Source organism: Neoarius graeffei, chromosome 1 (genome assembly GCF_027579695.1).
Source record: "Neoarius graeffei isolate fNeoGra1 chromosome 1, fNeoGra1.pri, whole genome shotgun sequence".
Classification (NCBI taxonomy): Eukaryota; Metazoa; Chordata; class Actinopteri; order Siluriformes; family Ariidae; genus Neoarius; species Neoarius graeffei.
In genome coordinates, this window is record NC_083569.1 from 80,854,237 (window position 1) to 80,880,644 (window position 26,408).

Sequence of the window (26,408 nt, forward strand, 5' to 3'; positions counted from 1 at the left end):
ACAGCGAGGAATCAGGTCAAACCAGCAAGTGACACGTGACGAGGTACACCTGTATCTAATTACTGGCTGTGCATTAACATGCTTTTCTGTGTGTCTTTCAGAGAGCCAGTAATTAGATACAGGTGTACCTCATCGTGTCACCTGCTGGTTCAACCTGACTCCTTGACATTCACAGCTGACGCCCGACCACACCCTCACTGCCACAGGGACATATTTTGCGAGCCAGAAGACATATCTACACTGACAGGTCAGTGTTTGGGAGACACAAACACTAACACTGTGTAGAATGGTAACATACGGAAGATCATTATACACACAGGACACTTTTTCGATGGAATACAAACGTGTTCTATTCCCTTCTAGCAGATTTCATTCATTTGGTTTGATAGCATGCAATATTGTTAGCATATCGCTTATCCTACGTGTATTACGTCACTCTACCCAGTGGAGAATGAGCGTTGAATATGGTTAACGATATTGCAGGGTTGTCAAGACAACAGGACGTCACACATCGGAGCTGATGCGAATATCCAATGAGAAAATTTTCTGTTGCGCATGCGCACAAGCATTTCTTTATTCGCTGGGAAAGAGAAAGATGCGTTGAACATTCGAAAGGCTACCAAAACTTCATTAGATATTCTTCATGCATATTTACAAACAATGGCAAACCATTACTATTAGAGCTGGGACTTGAGCTCAGCCTAAACTTAGCCAGACTCCAAAAAGCAACAGGGCAAAGGATTTTGTAAGAGATTAGCGGCAGGCTGCCAGGTCACTCCGTTGTGTGTAGCTGTTGATGTTGATTTTAAAAGTAACTAAGTAAATTACACAGGAAAATTAATACTTAACTCTGAGTGAAAAATACTGTAGCGAGCATGCAGTGTGGAAGAAGAGTCTGGAGACAGAAATCTTAGTTTCTCAGTTGTTAGCCTGTGCTACTTGCTCTCGATAGCCCTGGTTTGACTGCTGTATTAGCATTTTCTAACACTACTGATGAACGCTACACCAGCTGGAAGGTGACTTCACTGCTGTGCTGACAGGGCCGAGTCGTGGTTAAGCTTGCGTTGGCTTTCGAGTAGGCCTAAGGTGATAAATTTTTGTTCCCTCCCACTATAAATCAAAATCTGATTGGTTAAGTCATCTGTCACTTCCAACATGAACATCCACTGCCATGGCCTTCTGTCCTGGCAATGTAGTCCTAATTAATGAGTGAGCCAGCTCTAAAATCTTGTAAGTTTTGTAAGAATTATCTAATATTTAGAGACAATAAACAAAAAAACTCATTGGATAACTTGATTTTAATGTTTTTGGGACAGTAACCCTTTCATTTCTGAAGCAAATTTGATAGAAAATGAGGCCAAATTAGAATTAGAAGAGGATAATTATCATGAAATTATGAAAGAATGAAAGAAATTAAAGAATGAAAGAAATTAAATATAACATCTGAAATGCTGATATGTCTGGGTCTTCTCTGAAGGCCCTGACAGTTCCGCTCTGCTTACAAGAGAAAAACATACCAATGGACATCGAGAAACTGGAAAAGAGAATGTGTATAATAATAATAATAATAATAATAATAATAATAATAATAATATTATATTGGCTGGATTTTTTTCATGGTATATCAGATATATTCCATTCAGGTAGCATGATATTGAACTCGTCTTCGACTTGTTCAATATCATGCTAGCTTAATGGAATATATCTGATATACCACTCAATGCCAGCCAATATTATTTAAATATACCATGACACAAGGAAGACAATGAGCCCAAAATGAAGGACTGTGTTCATATGTAATCACAAAGCATGAATGAATAGGATGGATGGATAAATGGGTGGCAAGACTGACCGAGAGGAGGTGAAGAGGGAGCCGTTGACTCCCCCAAAGGTGGACAGAGCCACCGAGATGGGCATGATCCATGACATCACTCCCAACAGCTTCTCACCAAACGTCTGGGAGAGAGCAAAAGAGTGGGGAATGAGAGCTTGAGCAAGAGAGAAATAGAAAAGAGAAATAGTGGAGGACAAGGGCCTGAAATGTTGAAAGATTTCACGAAACCTAGTGGTACGGTTTGGTCAACCTGAATGTACAAATTATGCCTTTTTTATAATATATTGGAATATATGGCGGAAGTATCAATTGGGAGAATAACTGATACTTAGATATGTCATAAAACACATTTCATCAACATCTCATCTCATCTCATTATCTCTAGCCGCTTTATCCTGTTCTACAGGGTTGCAGGCAAGCTGGAGCCTATCCCAGCTGACTACGGGCGAAAGGCGGGGTACACCCTGGACAAGTCGCCAGGTCAATTCATCAACATGAATGAGATCAATTAGATACAACCTGAAGTAGAAAATCAATACTATTTTAAGCTCAGCTCTGCTCCGTGGGAACATGTGAATCAGTGAATGGTTAAATTCAGGTCAATTAGGAGACAGAATACTCACCACAGCAACAGCGTTGGAGGCCAGCAGCTCCTGAGGGCTCATGGCTGTGACATAGGCAATGTTCGCAAACACATACACAAAAGTCACCAGAGGGATGGAGATGAAGATTGCACGAGGCAGGTTTCTGCACAGAGAGAGATAAAAAATGAGAAAGGAGCAGAAGAGGTTTCTTCCACCTGCCATGTCACTGTTTCCTTATCAGTGTGTTAAAATGAATTGCCATGAGTATATTATTCCTAACTCTAATAAATAATTTGCACTATTTATCAGAAAATGTATAGATTGATCGCTAGTGCTAAAGTAGTATTAATGGCTCTTAAGGCTTTATTGTATCAATTATGACAAATTATTATAGAGCAGTGCATAAGTATTCACCCCCTGATCGTTTCCACATTTTGTAGTGTTACAATCTGGAATTGCAAAGGATTTAATTAGGATTATATGGTCATAAATCTACACAAAATATAGAAGTGGGGGCAAGAAATCTGCAACCACAATTCCAAAAAAGTTGGGATGCTGTGTAAACTGTAAATAAAAACAGAATGTGATAATTTACAAATCATATACAGTGATGCTTGAAAGTTTGTGAACCCTTTAGAATTTTCTATATTTCTGTATAAATATGACCTAAAACGTCATCAGATTTTCACACAAGTCCTAAAAATAGATAAAGAGAACCCAGTTAAACAAATGAGACAAAAATATTATACTTGGTCATTTATTTATTGGGAAAAAGATCCAATATTACAAATCTGTGAGTGGCAAAAGTATGTGAACCTTTGCTTTCAGTATCTGGTGTGGCCCCCTTGTGCAGCAATAACTGCAACTAAACGTTTCCGGTAACTGTTGATCAGTCCTGCACACTGGCTTGGAGGAATTTTAGTCCATTCCCCCGTACAGAACAGCTTCAACTCTGGGATGTTGGTGGGTTTCCTCACATGAACTGCTCGCTTCAGGTTCTTCCACAACATTTTGATTGGATTAAGGTCAGGACTTTGACTTGTCCATTCCAAAACATGAACTTTATTTTTCTTTAACCATTCTTTGGTAGAACGATTTGTGTGCTTCGGGGCTTCGGGTCATTGACTTGCTGTATGACCCCCCCCCCCGGAATTCAGTTAATGGACAGATGTGCTGACATTTTCCTTTAGAATTTGCTGGTATAATTCAGAACTCATTGTTCCATCAACGATGGCAAGCCGTCCTGGCCCAGATGCAGCAAAACAGGCCCAAACCATGATACTAGCACCACCATGTTTCACAGATGGGATAAGGTTCTTATGCTGGAATGCAGTGTTTTCCTTTCTCCAAACATAACGCTTCTCATTTAAACCAACAAGTTCTATTTTGGTCTCATCCATCCACAAAACATTTTTCCAATAGCCTTCTGGCTTGTCCACGTGATCTTTAGCAAACTGCAGATGAGCAGCAATGTTCTTTTTGGAGAGCAGTGGCTTTCTCCTTGCAACCCTGCCATGCACACCATTGTTGTTCAGTGTTCTCCTGATGGTGGACTCATGAACATTAACATTATCCAATGTGAGAGAGGCCTTCAGTTGCTTAGAAGTTACCCTGGGGTCCTTTGTGACCTCGCCGACTGTTACACGCCTTGCTTTTGGAGTGATCTTTGTTGGTCGACCACTCCTGGGGAGGGTAACAATGGTCTTGAATTTCCTCCATTTGTACACAGTCTGTCTGTCTGTGGATTGGTGGAGTCCAAACTTTTTAGAGATGGTTTTGTAACCTTTTCCAGCCTGATGAGCATCAACAGCACTTTTTCTGAGGTCCTCAGAAATCTCCTTTGTTCGTGCCATGATACACTTCCACAAACATGTGTTGTGAAGATCAGACTTTGATAGATCCCTGTTCTTCAAATAAAACAGGGTGCCCACTCACACCTGATTGCCATTCCATTGATTGAAAACACCTGACTCTAATTTCACGTTCAAATTAACTGCTACTCCTAGAGGTTCACATACTTTTGCCACTCACAGATATGTAATATTGGATCATTTTCCTCATTAAATAAATGACCAAGCATAATGTTTTTGTCTCATTTGTTTAACTGGATTCTCTTTATCTACTTTTAGGACTTGTGTGAAAATCTGATGATGTTTTAGGTCATATTTATGCAGAAATATAGAAAATTCTAAAGGGTTCACAAACTTTCAAGCACCACTGTATGTCATTGAAAATGGTACAAAGACAACATATCAAATGTTGAAGCTGAGAAATTTTATTGTTTTTTGAAGAATATATGCTCATTTTGAATTTGATGTCAGCAACACGTTTCAGAAAAGTTGTGACAGGGGCAACAAAAGACTGAAAAAGTTGTGTAATACTAAAAAAACCCCAAACCCTAATTTGTTTAATTGGCAACAGGTCAGTAACAGGATTAGGTATAAAAAGAGCATCCCGGAGAGGCGGAGTCTCTCAGAAGTAAAGATGGGGAGGGGTTCATCGCTCTGTGAAAGACAAACAGTGCAACAATTTAAGAATAATGTTCCTCAATGTAAAATTGCAAAGAATTTGGGGATCACATCATCTCTGGTCCATAAGATCATTAAAAGATTCAGAGAATCTGGAGAAATCTCTGTATGCAAGAGACAAGGCTGAAAACTGACATTGGCTGCCTGTGATCTTCAGGTTCTCAGGAGACACTGCATTAAAAGCAGACACGTGTCTGTAGTGGAAATCACTGCATGGGCTCAGGAACACTTCAGAAAACCATCGTCTGTGAAAACAGTTCATTACTGCATCCACATGCAAGTTAAAACCAGATATAAACAATATCCAGAAACACCGCCGCCTTCTCTGGGCCCGAGCTTTTTTACGATGGACTGAGGCGAAGTGGAAAATTGTCCCAAGGTCTGACGAATCAAAAGTAGGAATTCTTTTTAGAAATCATAGACACTACGTCCTCCAGGCTAAAGAGGAGAGGGACCATCCGGCTTGTTATCAGTGCACAGTTCAAAAGCCAGCATCTGTGATGGTATGAGGGTGCATTAGTGCACAGGACATGGGTAGCTTGTACATCTGGGAAGGCATCATTAATGCTGAATGATATTTACACATTTGAGAGCAATATGCTGCCATCGAGACAAAATCTTTTTCAGGGAAGGCCTTCCTTCTTTCAGCAAGACAATGCCAAACGGTTTTCTGCACATATTAAAGCTGCATGGCTCCGTAGTAAAAGAGTCTGGGTGCTAAACTGGCCTGCCTGCAGTCCAGACCTGTCTCCCATTTAAACCATTTGGTGCATTATGAAGTGCAAAATACGACAAAGGAGACCCCGAACTGTTGAGCAGCTGAAATTGTATATCAGGCAAGAATGGGACAACATTTCTCTTTCAAAACTACAGCAATTGGTCTCCTCAGTTCCCAAATGTTTACAGAGTGTTGTTAAAAGTAGAGGCGATGCAACACAGTGGTAAACATGCCCCTGTCCCAACCTTTCTGAAAGGTGTTGCTGGCATCAAATTCAAAATGAGCATATATTAAAAAATAAATAAATAAAAATTTCTCAGTTTCAACATTTGATATGTTGTCTTTGTACTATTTTCAATGAAATATAGGGTTTCCATTATTTGTAAATTATTGTATTCTGTTTTAATTTACAGTTTACACAACATCCCAACTTTTTTGGATTCAAATTTGAGGTTGTATATAGTGTGCAAAAATATTTACAAAAAAAAAAAAATTGTGATGGCAAAATTATTCACCCCCATTGCTATGAAACACTAATTAGTTCTGGTGCAAGCAGTTAATCAGCAGTGACAAAAATAGTTGAATCTGTCATGTCATGTGATCCAAATATAAATACACTGTGTCCTGGAAGGCCCAAGAGCATGTTAGAGGACATATCAAAATAAACATCAGTGAAGACCAAAGAGCTATCAAAACAAGTCTAGGACAAATCTCTGGAAGAGTATCAATCAGGGTTTGGTTATTAAAATAATCCCAAAGTTTTAAAGAACATGGCATAAACTCAGCTCTGTCTAGAGGAGTCCGTCCACCAAAAGTCAGTGTTAGACTACAAAATGCCCACTCCAAAAGTTCAACAGGTGAATTCATAGCCATCACTCGGGCATGGGGAAAGCTGGAGAATTTGTTTTCCTGTTACGGCCTATAACAGTTTTTCAGATGTACCAGATATGACATTTGGTTGGTTAGCATCAAGATTGGAGACTTACACATAGGGATTGACCAGTTCCTCTGTCACATAGTTAAGGAAGTTCCAGCCTCCATAAGCAAAAGAGCCTTGCAGAAACGCTAGCGCTATCAGACCGACATCATAGTCCTGAAATGGCTCGAAGGCATTGACTGGCTCCAGCCAATAATAATCACCTATACAGAGAAACAGGGAAAAAAAGCAAAGTATAATCAGAAACCTAAACTTCCTATCTTCCATGAATGGGATCATAAAGGTCTTTGTCTGAGCCGTGACCTCTTAGTTTTTCTGCTCAGATTGAATCCGTTCTCACACATGAATGAGCAACGAGAAAGCCATACACTCACAGTGGCAGTGTTAAACATCTATTGTGAACACACAACATTCCTGTTTGCTTTCTGTATTCAGAGGTTGATCATAGCTGTCACTGCAGTCATATCAGAACAGTGTGGAATGAACCCTGTTACAACACCCCCTCTGTACGGCAATCCCATCTAATCCTTGACAATACTTTGGCTGGGAAAAAACCCCCAGAATTATTGCAGCTTTGCTCTCATAGTGCTTTTGAACTTGATGACTTCTCTTCGGACAATAAGGGGAAGATTTGTATAACTTGGTGTGATCAGTGGATTGGAGAAACAGAAAAGCAGTAACACAGAAAAACTCACACACACACGAATACACTGAGACACATGGCTCTTACCCTTGCAGATCTGCACAATGCCCATGACGATGATAAGGATGAGGGCCAGCAGTTTCCCAGCCGTGAAAATGTCCTGTACACGTGTGGCCCAGCGCACGCTCGCACAGTTCACCCAAGTCAGCAGCACTAGAACAGGCAGAGACCGGAAGGCAGACATCAGAATACTGGACACATACTTAAAGCAAATTCATGTGCTATTTCTACTATTTACCATTTCTTCCATACTGGAACAATACTGAATAAAAAAGGAGCATGTTATAATAATGAACATTAAGAATACGAGTCTTTAGGACAGAGGACTTTATTTTGTGAGGAAACGTCTGGTTTTATTCCATCCACATTCACTGGATATGAGCAATCGCGCACTCCGATTGGCTACTCTACTACTAGGCTATATCAGCTCATATACCATGAGTAGAGAAAAACAAAATGGTGGTGTGTCGCTGAACCGAGGACAAAATAAAAACTCTACTTGCAAACAAAACCCCAAAAAATACACAAAAAAGCAACAAAATATGGAATGAAAGTACTTGATGGTAAGAACGTCTTTATTTTTCAAGAATTATTATTTTTGCATTTTTCACAAATTGCTACTGTTATTTTGCCGGTTTGTTTACATTCTTCATCTTTAAGCATTAAAATTTGTTGATTTTTTTTTTTAGACTGGTTCAAAAGCTCAAAGAAGTTTGAAAATTACATCACTGAAATGTCCAAGGAAGAATTAAATAATTGTCTAAAGCTATTCTATACCTCAGCATGACAGCAAGATGGCACTTTCTACAAAAAAAAAACAACAAAAAACACTAAAGTCAATTCGTGCAGCCATCGATAGGTTTTTAAGAAGCCCGCCTAAGCGGAAATGATTTTGTCGGAAGTTTTGTATAAAGTTTTTATTTATCAAATTTGCAAAAAATTAAAATAAAAATGCTCTGTTTCTCAAAATCCAGTGAATGTGGATAGAATAAAACAGTTACTCCACTCAATCTCGTCATACATGGCTTATAGCTGACTCGGTGCTACGCGTCTTGTCGGCTATCAGCTCATGTACGACTTGATTTCGTGGAATAACTGTTAAATAGCTATTATAAGAGATAAGATGAACTACCGGTACCTTGTTTCATGGATGTTATATAACATTAAATACAACTACTGACTATTGAGTCTTTAAATAAACTACGTTCTTCTCCAGGACTTGTATTTACGAAAGCATTCAAAATAAGAGTGCTGATCTTGGATCAGACGGTAACCATTTTCACATTATGTAAAGCACAGTAGTGCAATGGCTGAAATATTTGTATAAGGCTATATAAACACTCTGAGATGATAAACATACATCAGGCATTGATTTTATCAAGCTATTTGCTAATTGAAACTGATAAAAGGGAATATATGCTCATCTTTGATTCAGTAAACTATGATTCAGGTGAAAGAAGACATGCAAGAGTCTCACTCACACACACTACATACATATACACAAATAATATTGGCTGGCATTGAGTGGGATATCAGATATATTCCATTCAACTAGCATGATACTGAACGAGTCAAAAACGAGTAGCTGAATGGAATATATCTGATATACCATGAAAAGAAGCCAGCCAATATTATTATTATTATTATTATTATTATTATTATTATACATACACATTCCTTTTGGGTGTTCAACGCATCTTTCTCTTTCAAAATTATCTCAAAATCTTCCGTATTTAATGAAGCAAACCTGGCAGCCATGTTTGTTTACAAATTGTCACAGTCGCTCATTAACATGGAACTTTTATGTCTCCGACATGTGATGTCATGTTGCCTTGACAACCATGCAATATCGTAAACCATATTCAACGCTCATTCTCCATTGGGTAGAGTGACCTAATACATGTAGGATAAGCGATATGATAATATTGCATACTATCAAACCAAATGAATGGAACCTGCTAGAAGGGAATAGAACACGTTTTTATTCCATCGAAAAAGAGTCCTGTATGTATAATAATTCCCGATATTTCACTCCGATGACGTCACTTCCAGTATTTTCCCACTCACTTGACGTGCGTTGGCAAAATGGTGAACCAGTTCAACACTAAAATTCTTTCAAATAACCTGCGTATTGTTTTTTTTGTGGATGGGTCGATATAATTATAAAGAATATTACACGGTGGTGCAAAGATATGAAGTTTATCTCCTCATGTTGAAAATATTTCACTTGTTTGCTTCCCTCACTCCTGAGTATGTTCACCACTCGAAGATAAACTTCATATCTTTGCTCAACCGTGTCACATTCTCTATTTATGACTTATCACCTGCAGTGACTAAAGTACACTTTTAAGGCTGTGGCAGTCTGTCTTTCCAGCATACTTGTAGAAGCCTCGGTGAATTTCTACCCCTGGTGATCATGCCGAATGCTTATAGTTTCAGTGAAATGTGGACATATGACAGGAAAAGCTAAATCTCACCTCTCACATGCATGACGTGCTCAGTGAAGTTACCATAAATGTCCCTCAGTTCTCATTACAATGTTAATATCACTGGGTTTGGGAATATCGTGTTCCAGATCATTCAACAATGAGCCAGTGTTGACATGTCAGTTACACTGATCATCACAGGAAAGAGAACAGCACAGTATGTATAAGCAAACATAAAATACCCTCAAGAAAGAACACTGTGACTTAAATATCATAATTTGTCACACCACCCAGTCCTGTTCTCAGGGTCTGGAGACAAACAGTAAAGTGATACCTCAAGTGACTTATGTGACTTTAGGTGGTGAAAATGTGAAGGGTATTCAGTTCCATGTAAGCAAAGGCGGTGACTATCTTTTTATTAGCTACTTCGCTATAAACAGCTTTTCATGATAGTGGATATCTATACCAGTTCAAACAAGCAACTCCCCCCAAAAAAAAAAAGTTGCATGCAGTTATACTACATCTCCGAGCTTCAACCAAACAAGTGCGAACATTCTTGGCTACTTTAGTTTTGAAAACTACAGACTGCCCTGAACTGAAAGCTGAACTGATTTTCTTTTGAATGTATCTCAACCACAAGTAAAGTAATTTGTAATGTGGTTTCACCCAAAAATGTCACTTATAGATTTAATTCTGATTCGGTGCAGAAGCATCACGGACACTTTCACAGCTGGTGTCTGATTATGTTCTGAATTGATTAGGCTTATAGCTCATATCACGATATCATGCCAACAACTTGATCAAATTCACTGTGGTATGAAAATCACCTTTAGCTAGCGAGACAGTTTAGACATTTTTAGGTAGACTGTTTTTACCACCATGTTTGTGAAACTGGTTCTTTGCACATCATGATCTTCATGTCAAGTCAATGACACTTTGTAAAACATTTTTATATGGCCATCCATCCGTTATCCATCCATCCACTTATCCGTCAGGGTCACAGGGGAAGCTGGAACCAATCAGAGCGGACTTTGAGTGAGAGGTGGGGTACAGCCTGGGCAGGTTGCCACTCTATCACAGGGTTAACACGGAGAGACGAACAACAATTCACACTCACATTCACACCGATGGGCAATTTAGAGTAGTCAGGTGACCTAATCTGCACGTCTTTGGATTGTAGGAGGAAACCAGAGGAAACCCACGCAGGCACAGGGAGAACATGCAAACTCCACAAAGAAAGGCTCCAGTCAGCTGTGAGGTTTGAACCCAGAACCTTCTTGCTGAGGTGACAGTGTTAACCATTTTTGTGTCATTTTGGTCAAATTTAAATTAAAAAAAAAAAAAAAGATTGAAAAAGGTGGGTGGCATGGTGGTGTAGTGGTTAGCGCTTTCGCCTCACAGCAAGAAGGTCTGGGTTCGAGCCCCATGGCCAGCGAAGGCCTTTCTGTGCGGAGTTTGCATGTTCTCCCCGTGTCCGCGTGGGTTTCCTCCGGGTGCTCCGGTTTCCCCCACAGTCCAAAGACATGCAGGTTAGGTTAACTGGTGACTCTAAATTGACCGTAGGTGTGAATGTGAGTGTGAATGGTTGTCTGTGTCTATGTGTCTGCCCTGTGATGACCTGGCGACTTGTCCAGGGTGTACCCCGCCTTTCGCCTGTAGTCAGCTGGGATAGGCTCCAGCTTGCCTGCGACCTTGTAGAACAGGATAAAGTGGCTAGAGATAAGGAGATGAGATTGAAAAAGGTATGAATTCTAGCTGCATCCCAATCAGAACTTTTTCAGACTTGATTCATTAAGACCTCACAATATGCAGAAAGAAGCTATAAAACCAGTGGCACGGTGGTGTAGTGGTGAGCACTGTCACCTCACAGCAAGAAGGTTCTGGGTTCAAGCCCTGTGGCCTTTCTGTGTGGAGTTTGCATGTTCTCTGCATGGGTTTCCTCTGGGTGCTCCAGTGTCCCCCACAGTCCAAAGACATGTGGTGAGGTTAACATGGGGTGTCCTTGGGCTGAAGTGCCCTTGAGCAAGGCACCGAACCCCCAACTGCTCCCTAGCTGCCCACTGCCCTGGGTGTGGATGTGTGTATTCACTGCTTCAGATGGGTTAAACGCAGAGAGGAATTTCACTGTACTTAAGCGTACATGTGTTTAAAAAAACCAAACAAACCAAAACTCCCAGAATTCTTTGCACTAATAAACAAATCACTCATTTTGCCCAGAGCCAAAAAGTCTCATTTAACAGCTTTTGTTTAAAATGTTAGTGTGTCATGGAAGTAGATAAAGTAGAGGACTACAAGGCTATCTATAATCAGAAACTGTGTGTTCTTTGTAACTTTCTCTTCTTTTATCCTTACTGGACAAAAAAACAAAACAAAAAAAAACAACCAAGAACACCACAGTACACAAAAATGAAGACAAACCCTTCCTTCAGCTTTTCATTTCTATTCGACCATTAAATCAAGCACGGAATCCTGAGGGCATTTCTTCTTGCTATCTGATGGCACCATTCTGAGAAAAACAAGACAGAAACAGAGGTTCTGGAACAGCCCGTCTCCTCCTCTAGATCCTGTTACACCAGCATTAGTCAGTTAAAACCAGGTCAGTACCTCTTCCCCACACTGACAATGCTCACGAATATGATGCTTAAAATGGGGCCAAGCGATTCTTCCAAAACACAATGTTTTTTTTCCCCCGGATATCATACAAAAGTCTTGAAACCCGATCTGATGCTGTTTATTAAAAATATAGATTTACATGGGTGACAGCTTCTGTTTCTCTTTCTCTCTGTTTTTCCTGGCTCTGTGATCTCAACACATCCTGTAGTATTTATGATGCGAGTGTGAACTTTGTCAAATGGCTCCAGGTCTGCTCATAGATCCATCTTTCCTTAACACTTCTCTCCTCCCCCACCACCACCACACTGCTTCTCTCCTCTATCCCTTCATCCTTTAATCATCTCTCTCAATTTCTCTCGATTTTCACCTTATTGATAATTCAATTATTTTTCATGTTTTACAGTGGGGCAAAAAAGTATTTAGACAGCCACCAACTGTGCAAGTTCTCCCACTTAAAAAGATGAGAGAGGCCTGTAATTTTCATCATAGGTACACTTCAACTATGAGAGACAGAATGGGGGGAAAGAATCCAGGAAATCACATTGTAGGATTTTTAATGAATTAATTGGTAAATTCCTCGGTAAAATAAGTATTTGGTCACCTACAAACAAGCAAGATTTCTGGCTCTCACAGACCTGTAACTTCTTTAAGAGGCTCCTCTGTCCTCCACTCGTTACCTGTATTAATGGCACCTGTTTGAACTCGTTATCAGTATAAAAGACACCTGTCCACAACCTCAAACAGTCACACTCCAAACTCCACTATGGCCAAGACCAAAGAGCTGTCAAAGGACACCAGAAACAAAATTGTAGACCTGCACCAGGCTGGGAAGACTGAATCTGCAATAGGTAAGCAGCTTGGTGTGAAGAAATCAACTGTGGGAGCAATTATTAGAAAATGGAAGACGTGCAAGACCACTGATAATCTCCCTCGATCTGGGGCTCCACGCAAGATCTCACCCCGTGGGGTCAAAATGATCACAAGAACGGTGAGCAAAAATCCCAGAACCATACGGGGGGACCTAGTGAATGACCTGCAGAGAGCTGGGACCAAAGTAACAAAGGCTACCATCAGTAACACACTACGCCGCCAGGGACTCAAATCCTGCAGTGCCAGATGTGTCCCCCTGCTTAAGCCAGTACATGTCCAGGCCCATCTGAAGTTTGCTAGAGAGCATTTGGATGATCCAGAAGAGGATTGGGAGAATGTCATATGGTCAGATGAAACCAAAATAGAACTTTTTGGTAAAAACTCAACTTGTCGTGTTTGGAGGAGAAAGAATGCCGAGTTGCATCCAAAGAACACCATACCTACCGTGACGCATGGGGGGTGGAAACCTCATGCTTTGGGGCTGTTTTTCTGCAAAGGAACCAGGACGACTGATCCGTGTAAAGGAAAGAATGAATGGGGCCATGTATCGTGAGATTTTGAGTGAAAACCTCCTTCCATCAGCAAGGGCATTGAAGATGAAACGTGGCTGGGTCTTTCAGCATGACAATGATCCCAAACACACCGCCCGGGCAACGAAGGAGTGGCTTCGTAAGAAGCATTTCAAGGTCCTGGAGTGGCCTAGCCAGTCTCCAGATCTCAACCCCATAGAAAATCTTTGGAGGGAGTTGAAAGTCCGTGTTGCCCAGCGACAGCCCCAAAACATCACTGCTCTAGAGGAGATCTGCATGGAGGAATGGGCCAAAATACCAGCAACAGTGTGTGAAAACCTTGTGAAGACTTACAGAAAACGTTTGACCTCTGTCATTGCCAACAAAGGGTATACAACAAAGTATTGAGATGAACTTTTGTTATTGACCAAATACTTATTTATTTTCCACCATAATTTGCAAATAAATTCTTTAAAAATCAGACAATGTGATTTTCTGGATTTTTTTTCTCATTCTGTCTCTCATAATTGAAGTGTACCTATGATGAAAATTACAGGCCTCTCATCTTTTTAAGTGGGAGAACTTGCACAATTGGTGACTGACTAAATACTTTTTTGCCCCACCGTATCTGTTGGCGCTTTAAACTACAGCCTAAAACCTTTTATTTTTTGATGCATCTATCCAACAACTTGATCAAAGCATGACGTTCACTGAAGAAGGAAAGTCACACTTAACACTAATTTAACCGCATATCTTACACAGTATTCTGATGTGCATCTTCCCAAAAATGTAACTACGCATTGCGGGAATGCAGACTGCAACAACTGACTGGTCCACTTTGTAACACTGCATTTCCAGCTGCTCCTTATAATCAACGAAAATCAGAAATCTACTCTCATGATATTGTGTCAATATAAATATATACATAAACAGTACCGTACAAAAGTCTTAGGTACATGTAAAGAAATGCTGTTGACCAAAAATGGCTTAAAAGATAACGAAGTGAAATGTTTCAACAGCAGTAAGCCATAATAAATTAAACAAAGTCAATATTTAGTGTGAGACGACCCTTTGCTTTAAAAAAAAAAAAAAAAGTACTCTCAGGTACGAGTGCAGTTTGATAAGGAAATGAGCTGTAGGTTTTACTGAGCATCTTACAGCACCAGCCACAGTTCTTCTGGACACTTTGTCACACTTGCTTCTTAATTTTGCAACAGAACCCAGTAGCCTTCATTATGTTTTCTTTTTTTAATCTGAAAAGTGGTATCTTATGTAACATGCTGCTCAGATACAAACATTTTTTTTCCCGTAACATTAATTTTGTGCTGGAAAATGAACAAACGTTTGGAACTCTAAAATGTTTTTAGACAGACTCGATAATGTAGAAGTCATAAAATAGAAATCTAACAAAGTTTGTATGGAAAAAGAAAAAAAACAATAGGGTGCCTGAGACTTTTAGCACAATCCTGTAGTTCATTATAATGGCCAGTTGCACACTTTTCTTCTAACAGACTCCCAATAAACACTCAGTGTCAGTGGTGTAAACCATAACAACTCAATACTAATGATAATAATAATAAACCATCTGTCAGTCAGTGATTGATAGAATAGTGGATTTAAACGCTAGTTACACTGAAGTGCCTCGAGCCGCTCATCCTGCTGAATACAGACGAGTTAAAACACTACAGAAAAGTTTTCAATGAGAATTCATTTGTTTTATAATTATTCAAATGAAGTGGGTTTTCGGGCGGCACGGTGGTGTAGTGGTTAGCGCTGTCGCCTCACAGCAAGAAGGTCCGGGTTTGAGCCCCGGGGCCGGCGAGGGCCTTTCTGTGCGGAGTTTGCATGCTCTCCCCATGGGTTTCCTCCGGGTGCTCCGGTTTCCCCCACAGTCCAAAGACATGCAGGTTAGGTTAACTGGTGACTCTAAATTGACCGTAGGTGTGAGTGTGAATGGTTGTCTGTGTCTATGTGTCAGCCCTGTGATGACCTGGCGACTTGTCCAGGGTGTACCCCGCCTTTCGCCCGTAGTCAGCTGGGATAGGCTCCAGCTTGCCTGCGACCCTGTAGAACAGGATAAAGCAGCTAGAGATAATGAGATGAGAAGTGGGTTTTCCTAAGGTTTTTTTTTTCTATGTTATCATCTCATCTGGCCTACAGGTGATGAGCTTATTCCATCATGTGTTGTCCGTTGTCCATCCGTCGTCGTCCACATTTCACAAAAATCGCTTCTTCTCTCTCAATTCTTCACTGATTTTTATTCTTTTTGTCAGGAAGGCAGGTCTGCCTGAGGTGCATATAGCTTCTACATAAATTTGCATAATTGCAATTAATAATGAAGATATGGACTAATTAAGCCCTAACGAGCAGTTTCCACACAAATCGCTTCTTCTCTCTCAATTCTTCACCGATTTTGATTCTTTCTGGCATGAAGGTAGGGGTACCTAGGGTGCATATAACTTCTACCCAGATTTGCTAAATTACAATTATTAATGAAGTTATGGACTAATTAAGCCTTAATGAGCAGTTCAACAAAAATCGCTTCTTCTCAGTCAATTCTTCACCGTTTTGGATTCTTTCTGGCAAATAGGTCGGTATTCCTAGGGTGGATACAGCTTCTATATATAGCTTGCAACATTAATTGCACAAGGTGGCCCACTTTAGATCGTTCCTTCTGGACTAGACAGGGCCGGAGTGAGCTATGCCGTCATTGACGGTCTCGATTTCTGTTTATTATTCTGACAATGAACCATGGAACTTACATTGTTTTTTTTTTCCCTGCTCTTCTCTGTGTAAATTCTGGTGCATTTCATGTGACAGCGCCTCCTAGAGGACACGCTCAACTTATGTGAAAGTATAAATCCTTCACCCTGTATTATGCCAGTGTTGATGCTGTATCAATTCCTTGATTTTACACAGAAGTAGAAATCTGCTTTTATGTAGCTTGCAAGGTTTTAGACATCTTCAGGTAGACTGAGTGCATTAATCAATAAGGTTATTAAACTGGGTAGCACGGTGGTGTAGTGGTTAGCACTGTCGCTTCACAGCAAGAGGGTCCTGGGTTTGAGCCCAGCAACCAACGAGGGCCTTGCTGCGTGGAGTTTGTATGTTCTCCCCGTGTCTGTGTGGGTTTCCTCCGGGTGCTCCGGTTTCCCCCACAGTCCAAAGACATGCAGGTTAGGCTAATTAAAAAAAAAAAAGTCAAAGTCTTTCCCGCACCATTCATGGCACGTTTGGCAGTGCCAATCTCTGTTTCGTAGCCCTCTCACCATAGCTAGGGTTACAGTGTGGGGGGGGGCTAGTCCTTTGGTAACCGCGAGAGTTTGCGTCCCCACTCACATCTGTATTGCGCCGTGCCTTACCAGATGGCAGTAGGCACCATTTTTATGATGGTCTTTGGTATGACCCGACCGTGAGTAGAACTCGCGATCTCCCGATTGAGAAGCAGACACGCTAACCACTAGGCCACTCGCCGGTTAGCCTAATTGGTGGCTCTAAATTGACCGTACGTGTGAATGTGAATGGTTGTCTGTGTCTATTGCCGCTTTTCCACTACAAATGCGGCTGAGTTGGGCTGAGCCGTGCCGTGCTGAGTCGAGCTGAGTGGGGCTGTTGGAGTTGCATTTCGACTACAACTGCGCTGAACCGTGCTGGCTGGAAGTGGGTGGACACATTGGATGGAGTTAGCGAAAGTGGGTGGACGTCACATGATGTCGTTAGGCGGCGCAAACAGTGACATCAGTGACCTTTTAAGCGGTAGTCTCACGACCCGGATAGTAAACAATAAACATGGAGGACATGTAGTCGTTAGTGTTGCTGGTCTTGGTGCTGTGGCTTGTTGTCACCGACAACGCCAACAGATACTGGCAAGAGCGTATAGATGAGGCGAGGCGCATAAGGCTTCAGAAATTCTCGTAATTCGTAATTCTTCTTCTTCCGGGTTTGCGGTGTTTACAGATCCCAGCGTGCTCGCGGGGCGTGTGTGGGCGTGTGAGGACACTCCTCCTCACCAATCAGTGCACAGGGGAGTGTCTCCTCACGCCCCTAGCCCCGCTCGGCTCGGTTTGGCTCGCTTCAGCCCCACTCCAAAACCGTGCGAGTTTTGGGTGCTAAGCAGGGCTGAAGTGAGCTGAGTCGTGCCGCTCTGAGATAGTCGAAACGCGAGCCGTGTCGGGCTGAAGTGAGCTGAAGCGAGCTGAAGTGAGCTGAAAAAGGGTAGTGGAAAAGGGCCATAAGTGTCGCCCTGCGATGACCTGGCGACTTGTCCAGGGTGTACCCCGCCTCTAGCCCATAGTCAGCTGGGATAGGCTCCAGCTCGCCTGCGACCCAGGATAAGCGGTTACAGATAATATGCCGCTTTTCCACTACCAACGCGGCTGAGCCGGGCTGAGCCGTGCCGTGCTGAGTCGGGCTGAGCGGGGCTGTTGGGGTTGCATTTCGACTACAACCGCGCTGAACCGTGCTGGCTGGAAGTGGGTGGACACATTGGGTGGAGTTAGCGAAAGTGGGTGGACGTCAGGTGATGTCGTTAAGCAGCGCAAACAGTGACATCAGTGACCTTTTAAGCGGTAGTCTCACGACCCGGATAGTAAACAATAAACATGGAGGACATGGAGTCGTTAGTGTTGCTGGTCTTGGTGCTGTGGCTTGTTGTCACCGACAACGCCAACAGATACTGGCAAGGGCGTATAGATGAGGCGAGGCGCATAAGGCTTCCGAAATTCTCGTAATTCATAATTCTTCTCCTTCCGGGTTTACGGTGTTTACAGATCCCAGCGTGCTCGCGGGGCGTGTGTGGGCATGTGAGGACACTCCTCCTCACCAATCAGTGCACAGGGGAGTGTCTCCTCACACCCCCAGCCTCACTCGGCTTGCTTTGGCTCGCTTCAGCCCTACTCCAAAACCGTGCGAGTTTTAGGGGCTAAGCAGGGCTGAAGCGAGCTGAGTCGTGCTGTTTTTTGGTAGTCGAAACGCGAGCCGTGTCGGGCTGAAGCGAGCTGAAGTGAGCTGAAAAAGGGTAGTGGAAAAGGGCCAGTAGATGGAGGGTTGTTAAACTGTGTGAGAACCGGTTCAACCCAAACCCAAAAAATCGGCAGCTTTCCAGAATTCAGTCACAGGTTTTCACAGATCACCAGAGAGAAGTCTGGGTACGAGACTGGAGTCAGTAGTGGTAGAATTGTGTCATGGATGGATGACACCACAGACACAGAATTCATCCAGAATTTCTGTATTTCAACATTTTCAAGGCAAACAAGTTCGTCAATAAATATCGCATGAACTGACTGTTCATTGGTACATTTCTAACATGCACTAAACTGCAATATGACATCGAAAAATGGTCCGATTAGGAATTGCACATATCACGTTCCATGCCAATTTGCTTCTCGCACTGCACTGGATAAACAAATAACATGAAAAATGCATCTGGTCTAGTTTTACTTGCAGTGTGAATGCAATTCTATAAGACATAAACATGCTCTCAGAGCAAGACAGTTTGTCTCTGCTATAACTGGCAATCAGATTATAAGACCTGCATCATGAATCATCCCTCATCCTCCAGGATCCTCATGCTCACAGCCTTCATCACTGCACTCAAAATCTGATAGTGCTAGTCCAGCCCCCGTGATTGTCGTCATGATGAAGTAAGTTGTTATGGCAACCTCTTTATGAGAAAAGGCTGCAAACACACCATGATTGAATACCTTCTGGTATGAATAAGATGCACAAAACAACAAGAAAATCACAAACAGATGAGGAAACAATGCATTTATATAAGCTCCTGTTTCTTTTGTGAGGAGCTGGTGGAAGACAATAGAAAATGCGCTTCAAAATGTTGCATCACTGGGCTAAAAATATACACAGGTGTAGAGGTTTAACATTATTTTTAAAAGATAAGGATAGCAGAAAGATTCTTGGCATGATGTCTATAAATAACGGATGAATCTTTTGCGAGCATAAATGTTTACATTCTCTGGAGTGAGAAATAATCATCCAGGTCATTGCTGTTCATCCACTAAGTAAATATGCTGAACAGACCATGCATTGAAATGTTTTTTTTTAAGGAAAAGCGTGCTCTAAAGAAATATTTTTAATTTTAAAAGAGTGCCCTGAGCTTGGCATAATGTCAGATTCATAATGTGCATGAGGCGTGCGCTTATGGTTTTGTTTGTGGCTTCATACGACAGTGTTTCTTTCTTTTCTCTCTCTCTAATATTTATTTCCAGTCTGCTGCCCTTTCACTTTCTTTTTTTCTCTCTCCCCTCCCCCATATTGTACTTACAGAGACAGAGAGCTGCGAGTAGGCGAAGGCCAATATCTGGTGGGAAGCAGGTGGGAAAGATCGGTTGCAGAACATAGTTGGAGAAGGTGAGAGCGATGACTGCTTGGTTGGTGGGGTAGATCACCAGGACAGCGATCCATAATCTCAGGAACCTGTAATGCACAAGGACATGGATCACACATAGTCTAGAAGTACACTCGTACTTCTGAATGTCCATACCTGTTACATTACCATTAAAACTAAATCCACCATCACACTATCTCTAAAGGCCACTGGTTATCATTTCCAGTCCATTTGTAAATGTGAAACTCATTCCCCCACAGCGTGACACATGGGGTTTAAAAGCATTGATTATTCTCACTGGTATGTCACTAATGTACAATCCTATTACAAGCTCTGCATTAACATTAACAGGAAATGACCACTCTTTGTACTAAATCACTTTAAGTCCAGGTGAAGATCAAGCCATTATGAAAAACTGGTGATAAAAGCTCATAACGTAATGGTTCACAGAGAAAAGCAAGCTTGCTAGATTAAGGAAAGGCCAATTAGAGGTCAGGTGGCATGAGGTTTATGCATGTGGAGGGAATGCAAACACCAGGACTTTGTTTGTTCTCCAGTTTTCCATCTGCTCTAAGACGAACTTGTACAGTTTCTGCTTTCATAACCTCGTTAGCTTAATGGCTACAATTCATTAGGCCTTGAAATTCAGAATAACAAAATCAATTCAGAATGCATTAGTGAAAGCGTAGAGAATATTTAACAGCATAAATGCATGTTCAGGACTGTCACCAAGACTAAGAATCATTCAAATTTGGTAGAACATTCTGTTTTGTTTTTTTTAAATCATCAGTGAAAACTGTCTTGGTGACAGTATATGCCGTTATAAGCTCATCCAGCTGACAGGCGATGAGATTATGCCATCATATGTTGTCCGTCGTCTGTCTGGCGTCGTCCACGTTTCACAAAAATTGCTTCTTCTCTCTCAATTCTTCACCGATTTTTATTCTTTTTGCAGGAAGGTCGGTCTGCCTGGGGTGCATATAGCTTCTACCCAAATTTGCATAATTGCAATTAATAATGACGATATGGAGTAATTAAGCCCTACTGAGCAGTTTCCACACAAATCGCTGCTTCTCCCTCAGTTCTTCACCGATTTTGATTTTTTCTGGCATGAAGGTAGGGGTACCTAGGGTGCATATAACTTCTACTCAGATTTGTTTAATTACAATTATTAATGAAGTTATGGACTAATTAAGCCTTAATGAGCAGTTCAACAAAAATCGCTTCTTCTCAGTCAATTCCTCAGTCAAATTTGGATTTTTTCTGGCAAATAGGTCGGTATTCCTAGGGTGCATATAGCTTGCAACATTTATTGTGCAAGGTGGCCCACTTTAGATTGTTCCTTCTGGACTAGACGGGGTTGGAGTGAGCTACACCGTCATTGACAGTCTTGTTATTATACCAAATAATGGATTTATCAAATCCTTTTATCAGCTTTTGTTCCAATCCCACTGCCGGGCCACAACCAGAGGTCTGAAGCAGAGGGAAAGTTGTCGCTTATATCTTTAGCCATAAAAAAACATGTCAAAGTGAGAGGGCTTTTCTTAAGATATGAGCTGTACTATTTAAAACTATTTTTTGGATTTCTTGCATCTTTGGCTTCCCTGGGATTTTTTTCAAGATGCTTCTCAGTATCTTTCTTTACCAGACCTAAAGCTCCGACAACTACTGGTACAATTGTGGTCTTAAGGTGCCACATTCTTTCTATTTCAATCCGTAGGTCTTTATACGTTGATATTTTTTTCAAATTCTTTCACAGAAAGAATCCATTATTATTATTATTATTATTATTATTAAGAAGAAGGAACTGGTCATAAAAGATGACACATGTGAACAGTCAACCAAAATATCCTGATAGTCCCAAGCCAGAGACGCACCATAAAAAAAACACTTTGAAAGCCAGTCTGGTGTTAAGAAGCACAAGTCTATCAGTACTGAAGCACCTGAGTGTTTACGCTGTGCCTGAGCCCATGTTTACATTAGACCGTATCAGCGGATCATCAGATTAACGTTTTTAAAACGATTAGTGTGCACACAGCAACACCAATACACGATTTGCGTGCACACAGCAACGCCAATACACGGATACGCTCGGCTCCGCAGGCATCCTGCACTCCAAATCACTCCGCCCTGAACAGCGAGTGCCCTCTGGAGGGTGCGCACTCCGGCCCTGCGCAGCTCACACAGCGCGCGAGTGAAGTGCACAAGCCACGATTCGGGACTGAGCCGCTGTGTGTGTGATCCCAGCGCATATCACTTACTACTTGCAAGTGGAAGGATGGCAAGCCTAAAGACAATCATAACTACACAATGGGCAGTATTTGCATCAGTATTTGCAGTATTTTCACAGGGTCTCTGCACATTTCTGACCAGCAAAAATAATACTTTTTAAGACCATTTTAAGACCACTGAGTATAAAAAATAAGACCACTACCGCGGAACAAATACGTACAGTAAAAAAAAAAAAAAAAAAAGCACACTCTAGGTTAAGTTCAAAGCATTTTTTTTTATAAAAAATTTGCATCTTCAGTTTACAAAACAGAACATTAGCTGCCTTCTCGATATTTTAATAGTAGGGTACTGCTGTAAACAAACAGTGAGGAAACAAATTGATCTTCAGTTAACAAAACAGAACATTAACTGCTTTCTCAATATTTTAATAGTAGGGTACTGCCATGAACAAACAGTGAGGAAGCAAGGAAGTTTGACTACTGATCGAACTGCCTCTGGGGACTGTTGTTGCCCGACTAACAGCATAGCGCATATGCTTTTCCCCTTTCGAGTGAGCGTCAAGGGCTTTACAGCCCATTGTTGTTAACTTGATGTCTTTCCGACATACCTTACATCTCGCTTCATATTCTGAAGTTGCTGTTGTTAGCCAACTTTTGTATTTTGGCTCCTCAAGCCACTTGTTACTAAACTTACACTTCCCCATCTCCGTTCATGTTCAAGTTCAACCACTTCTTCCTCGTCTGCTCTACTCTCAATGGTTCTACTACCAGTGTTGGGCACGTTACTTTCAAAAAGTAATTAGTTATAGTTACTAGTTACTTTTCCCAAAAAGTAACTGAGTTAGTAATGGAGTTACTTTGTCATAAAAGTAACTAATTACCAGAGAAAGTAATTATTCCGTTACATTTTGTTCCCCCTCAAAAAAAAAAAATCAAATTCAATTAGTGTAATCATAATAAAAGTGAATGTTAAATGTGTTTAATGACTGAAATGGACACTTAACAGAACCAATTAGTAATGTTATCTACACTATATTAATATTTTTGTGGGACAATGTGAGATAAGACATCTATCAAATGTAATATATTTCTGTAGTTATTAAAATTGTTACTAATTACTGGCCACTGACGAGGACAAACGCTTTGTTCCTCGACATAATGTGCATTGCACGTAAACACGCTTGCCTTTTATTTCAAGTAATGAAAAGTCCTGGCTGTATTTCCAGTGTGAAAGCGCAGTGCTGGGCTGACCGCTCGCCATCGCTGGGTCTTCTGATTGAAAGAGCGCGCAGTAGTGCAGTAGGCGTGGCCTACCTACGTATGTTGTCCAAATCTACTCTGATTGGCTTACTGTGCCGTTGTCTCGTGTCTCCCCGCCCCACACTAAAGCAGAGTAAAGAAAGGCTGAACGAGCAGCGTGCCAGATGAGAACAGCTTTAATAAAGTAACGCATAGTATTTTATTGTAAGTAACGGGAACGGCGTTATAACGATGTAAAAAGTAATTAGTTAGATTACTCGTTACTAAAAAAAAGTAACGCCGTTTATTTCTAACGCCGTTATTCCCATCACTGTCTACTACATGGATAAAAGAACACACTGCCCCCAGTGGCGTGGTTCCTGCGCTATTAGAACTAGTGCTAGACACACAACGACTCTTGTGCTACTTGTTCAGCATCTTGATAAACGACGCTGGTTGAATAAATAACGTTAGCGCGGAAAAAAAAATCCAGACATATGTTTTTTTTTCATTTACCGTAGGCTACCCGGATGAAATTTAATACCTCCCATGTGAAATTTAATACCATAGCTCAAAAAATAGCGAAATATAATGCTTTTTAAGACCTTAAAAAACACATATTAAAAATAAGACTTTTTAAGACTTTTTAAGGATCCGCGGAGACCCTGTTTCATACTTTTATACTCTTTAATGAAAGGTGATACAAGGCGGAAGTCCGCGCCGTTTTTCAGCAGTCGCGTCACATGACCAACGCCAGCGAATCAGGAAGGTGGATGTCACAGTGACGTTGTCCAATGAGACGCCAGCTACAGCTCAGCACAGCGTATCCGCGTATTCTGAATGTTTACACAGCACCAGAGCTGACACGATCTGGATTGAATACATGGACGCTGGTGGATTCCCGTTTCCCGGCGTTTCCAGGCGGTTTAATGTAAACGGACAGTGCATCCGCGAAGAAAACGAGACAGATATGGTCTAATGTAAACGTAGCCTGAATTGTTTCATGTAAAGACATTCTCACCCTGCCAGTCCACCGAAGATGTCCTTGACATAAGAGTAGTCACCGCCAGATTTAGGGATGGTGACCCCCAGTTCAGCGTAGCAGAGAGCGCCGATAGCAGTGATGACACCTGTAACGATCCAGACGATGAGAGCCAGGCCCACGGAGCTAGCATTCTCCAGCACACCCTTAGGACTGACGAAGATCCCTGAGCCGATGATGTTACCTGCGACACACAGACCATTGAATGGAATGGTTATAATGTGAAAATGGCAGTTAAACAGAAAAAAACTAGCATCTCTGAATTGAACCAGCGGCTGCTTGATTTGTGATTTACTGGATGACTACACATATAAACGCTTCATTGTGCAAAAGACAGGAAATATTAGTGATAATATTTTACAAGAGGAAGCCATTGATCATAACTGTGGATGTTTTTGTGCAAAGCTTAGTGCATTTGTGCCTTGTACGGCTAACAGGAAAACATTTCAGCTTCAGATAAGGGTGTAACACGTAGCAGCCAAAGGTCATGATGTGACAATGCAATCCTCAGCAAATCAAACCAAACCCTGAAGAGACAAACAAGGCAGAAGAGGCTAGATAGATAGACAGATAGATAGACAGACAGATTAGTTAAGACATTGAAACTAGAAATAAAGATGTTCTGAAATAAAAGCAGAAATATATCACATCGAGAGGAGTGATTAATGTGGGGTGAGATGGCAGAGAAAACGGGATGTTATAAAGAAAGCAGCAGAGCAGACAAATGCATCGATCGGCTGTGTGAATTAAACGGAAATGAGGATGTCAGGATAGAGGGAGGAAAAAAAACCCACAAGGCCAGTGGAGGGAGAGAGAGTCATTTGCTGAGTCAGTACTAAAGACAGGTGGTACAGACTGGGGTTAATGGGTGCAGCTTGTCAAAGTCTATCTGTATGTGTGTGCGCGTGCATGTTGTCTATAAGGCATGCCTCATTCGGAGTGATCTGAGTGACTCTAACAGCTCATAACCGTGTGAACGAGACGCTACATGCATGCATGCGTTTTAAACCAAACAGCGCTCCTTTCCCAGTGGACTGTTCATGCTTACTGAGAAGACTCTCCAGGAACAAATGGGAAGGAAAATAACCACATGAAAATCCCTGTGTGAACTTTGATAAGAACAGTGTAACCTTATCCTCGGACATCTTTATAGTCCTTTTGATGATCAGCTTCTCTAATTGGTCTCCTACCTCCAAGTCTTACAAAAGACACCATGACACAGCAAAAAAAATTCTCAAGAATTCATAAACTAATCGTTTCTTATGGTCAGATATGACAAACAAGAGCCAGCTGAGTGAAAGCTCCAGAATAATACTCAGGCTCAAATCTTAAACTGATAAGTAAGCCAAAGGTTACACAAGTTAAGCATATTATTCTATCCACATTCACTGGATATGAGCAAACGCACGCTCTGATTGGCTACTCTTCTACTAGGATATCAGCTCATATACTGTGAGTAGAGGGAAACAAAATGGCAACGCGTGTTGCTGAACCATCCGAGGACAAAATAAAAACTCTACTCACAAACAAAACTCCAAAAAATGTTGTCGAGTATTTAAAAGAAACAGAAATAGCTAAAAGAACAGAGACCCCCCCGATATCTCCTGTTCCACACTCCAGCCCGGTTGGTGGCGGTAATGCTCCTTTAAGTTGGTTTGCCAGCTGCCAAAAATACCCCGAAGAAAACCCCCAAAAATACAAAAAAGCAACAAAATATGGAATTAAGTATTTGATGGGAAGAACATCTCATCTCATTATCTCAAGCTGCTTTATCCTTCTACAGGGTCGCAGGCAAGCTGGAGCCTATCCCAGCTGACTACGGGCGAAAGGC

At 41.4% G+C, this 26,408-nt stretch overlaps 1 protein-coding gene across 1 annotated transcript in view; it reads right to left on the reverse strand.

Annotated features, from left to right (window-relative positions):
- Nucleotides 1-26,408, reverse strand: part of slc7a8a (solute carrier family 7 member 8a) — a 77,713-nt gene that overhangs the window by 6,936 nt on the left and 44,369 nt on the right. The window contains exons 2-7 of the mRNA XM_060936901.1: nt 24,557-24,761; nt 20,003-20,154; nt 7,332-7,457; nt 6,651-6,804; nt 2,458-2,581; nt 1,853-1,956 (exon numbers count right to left, since the gene is read on the reverse strand). Coding sequence (XP_060792884.1) covers nt 1,853-1,956; nt 2,458-2,581; nt 6,651-6,804; nt 7,332-7,457; nt 20,003-20,154; nt 24,557-24,761 — 865 coding nt within the window. The remainder of the gene's footprint in view (nt 1-1,852; nt 1,957-2,457; nt 2,582-6,650; nt 6,805-7,331; nt 7,458-20,002; nt 20,155-24,556; nt 24,762-26,408) is intronic.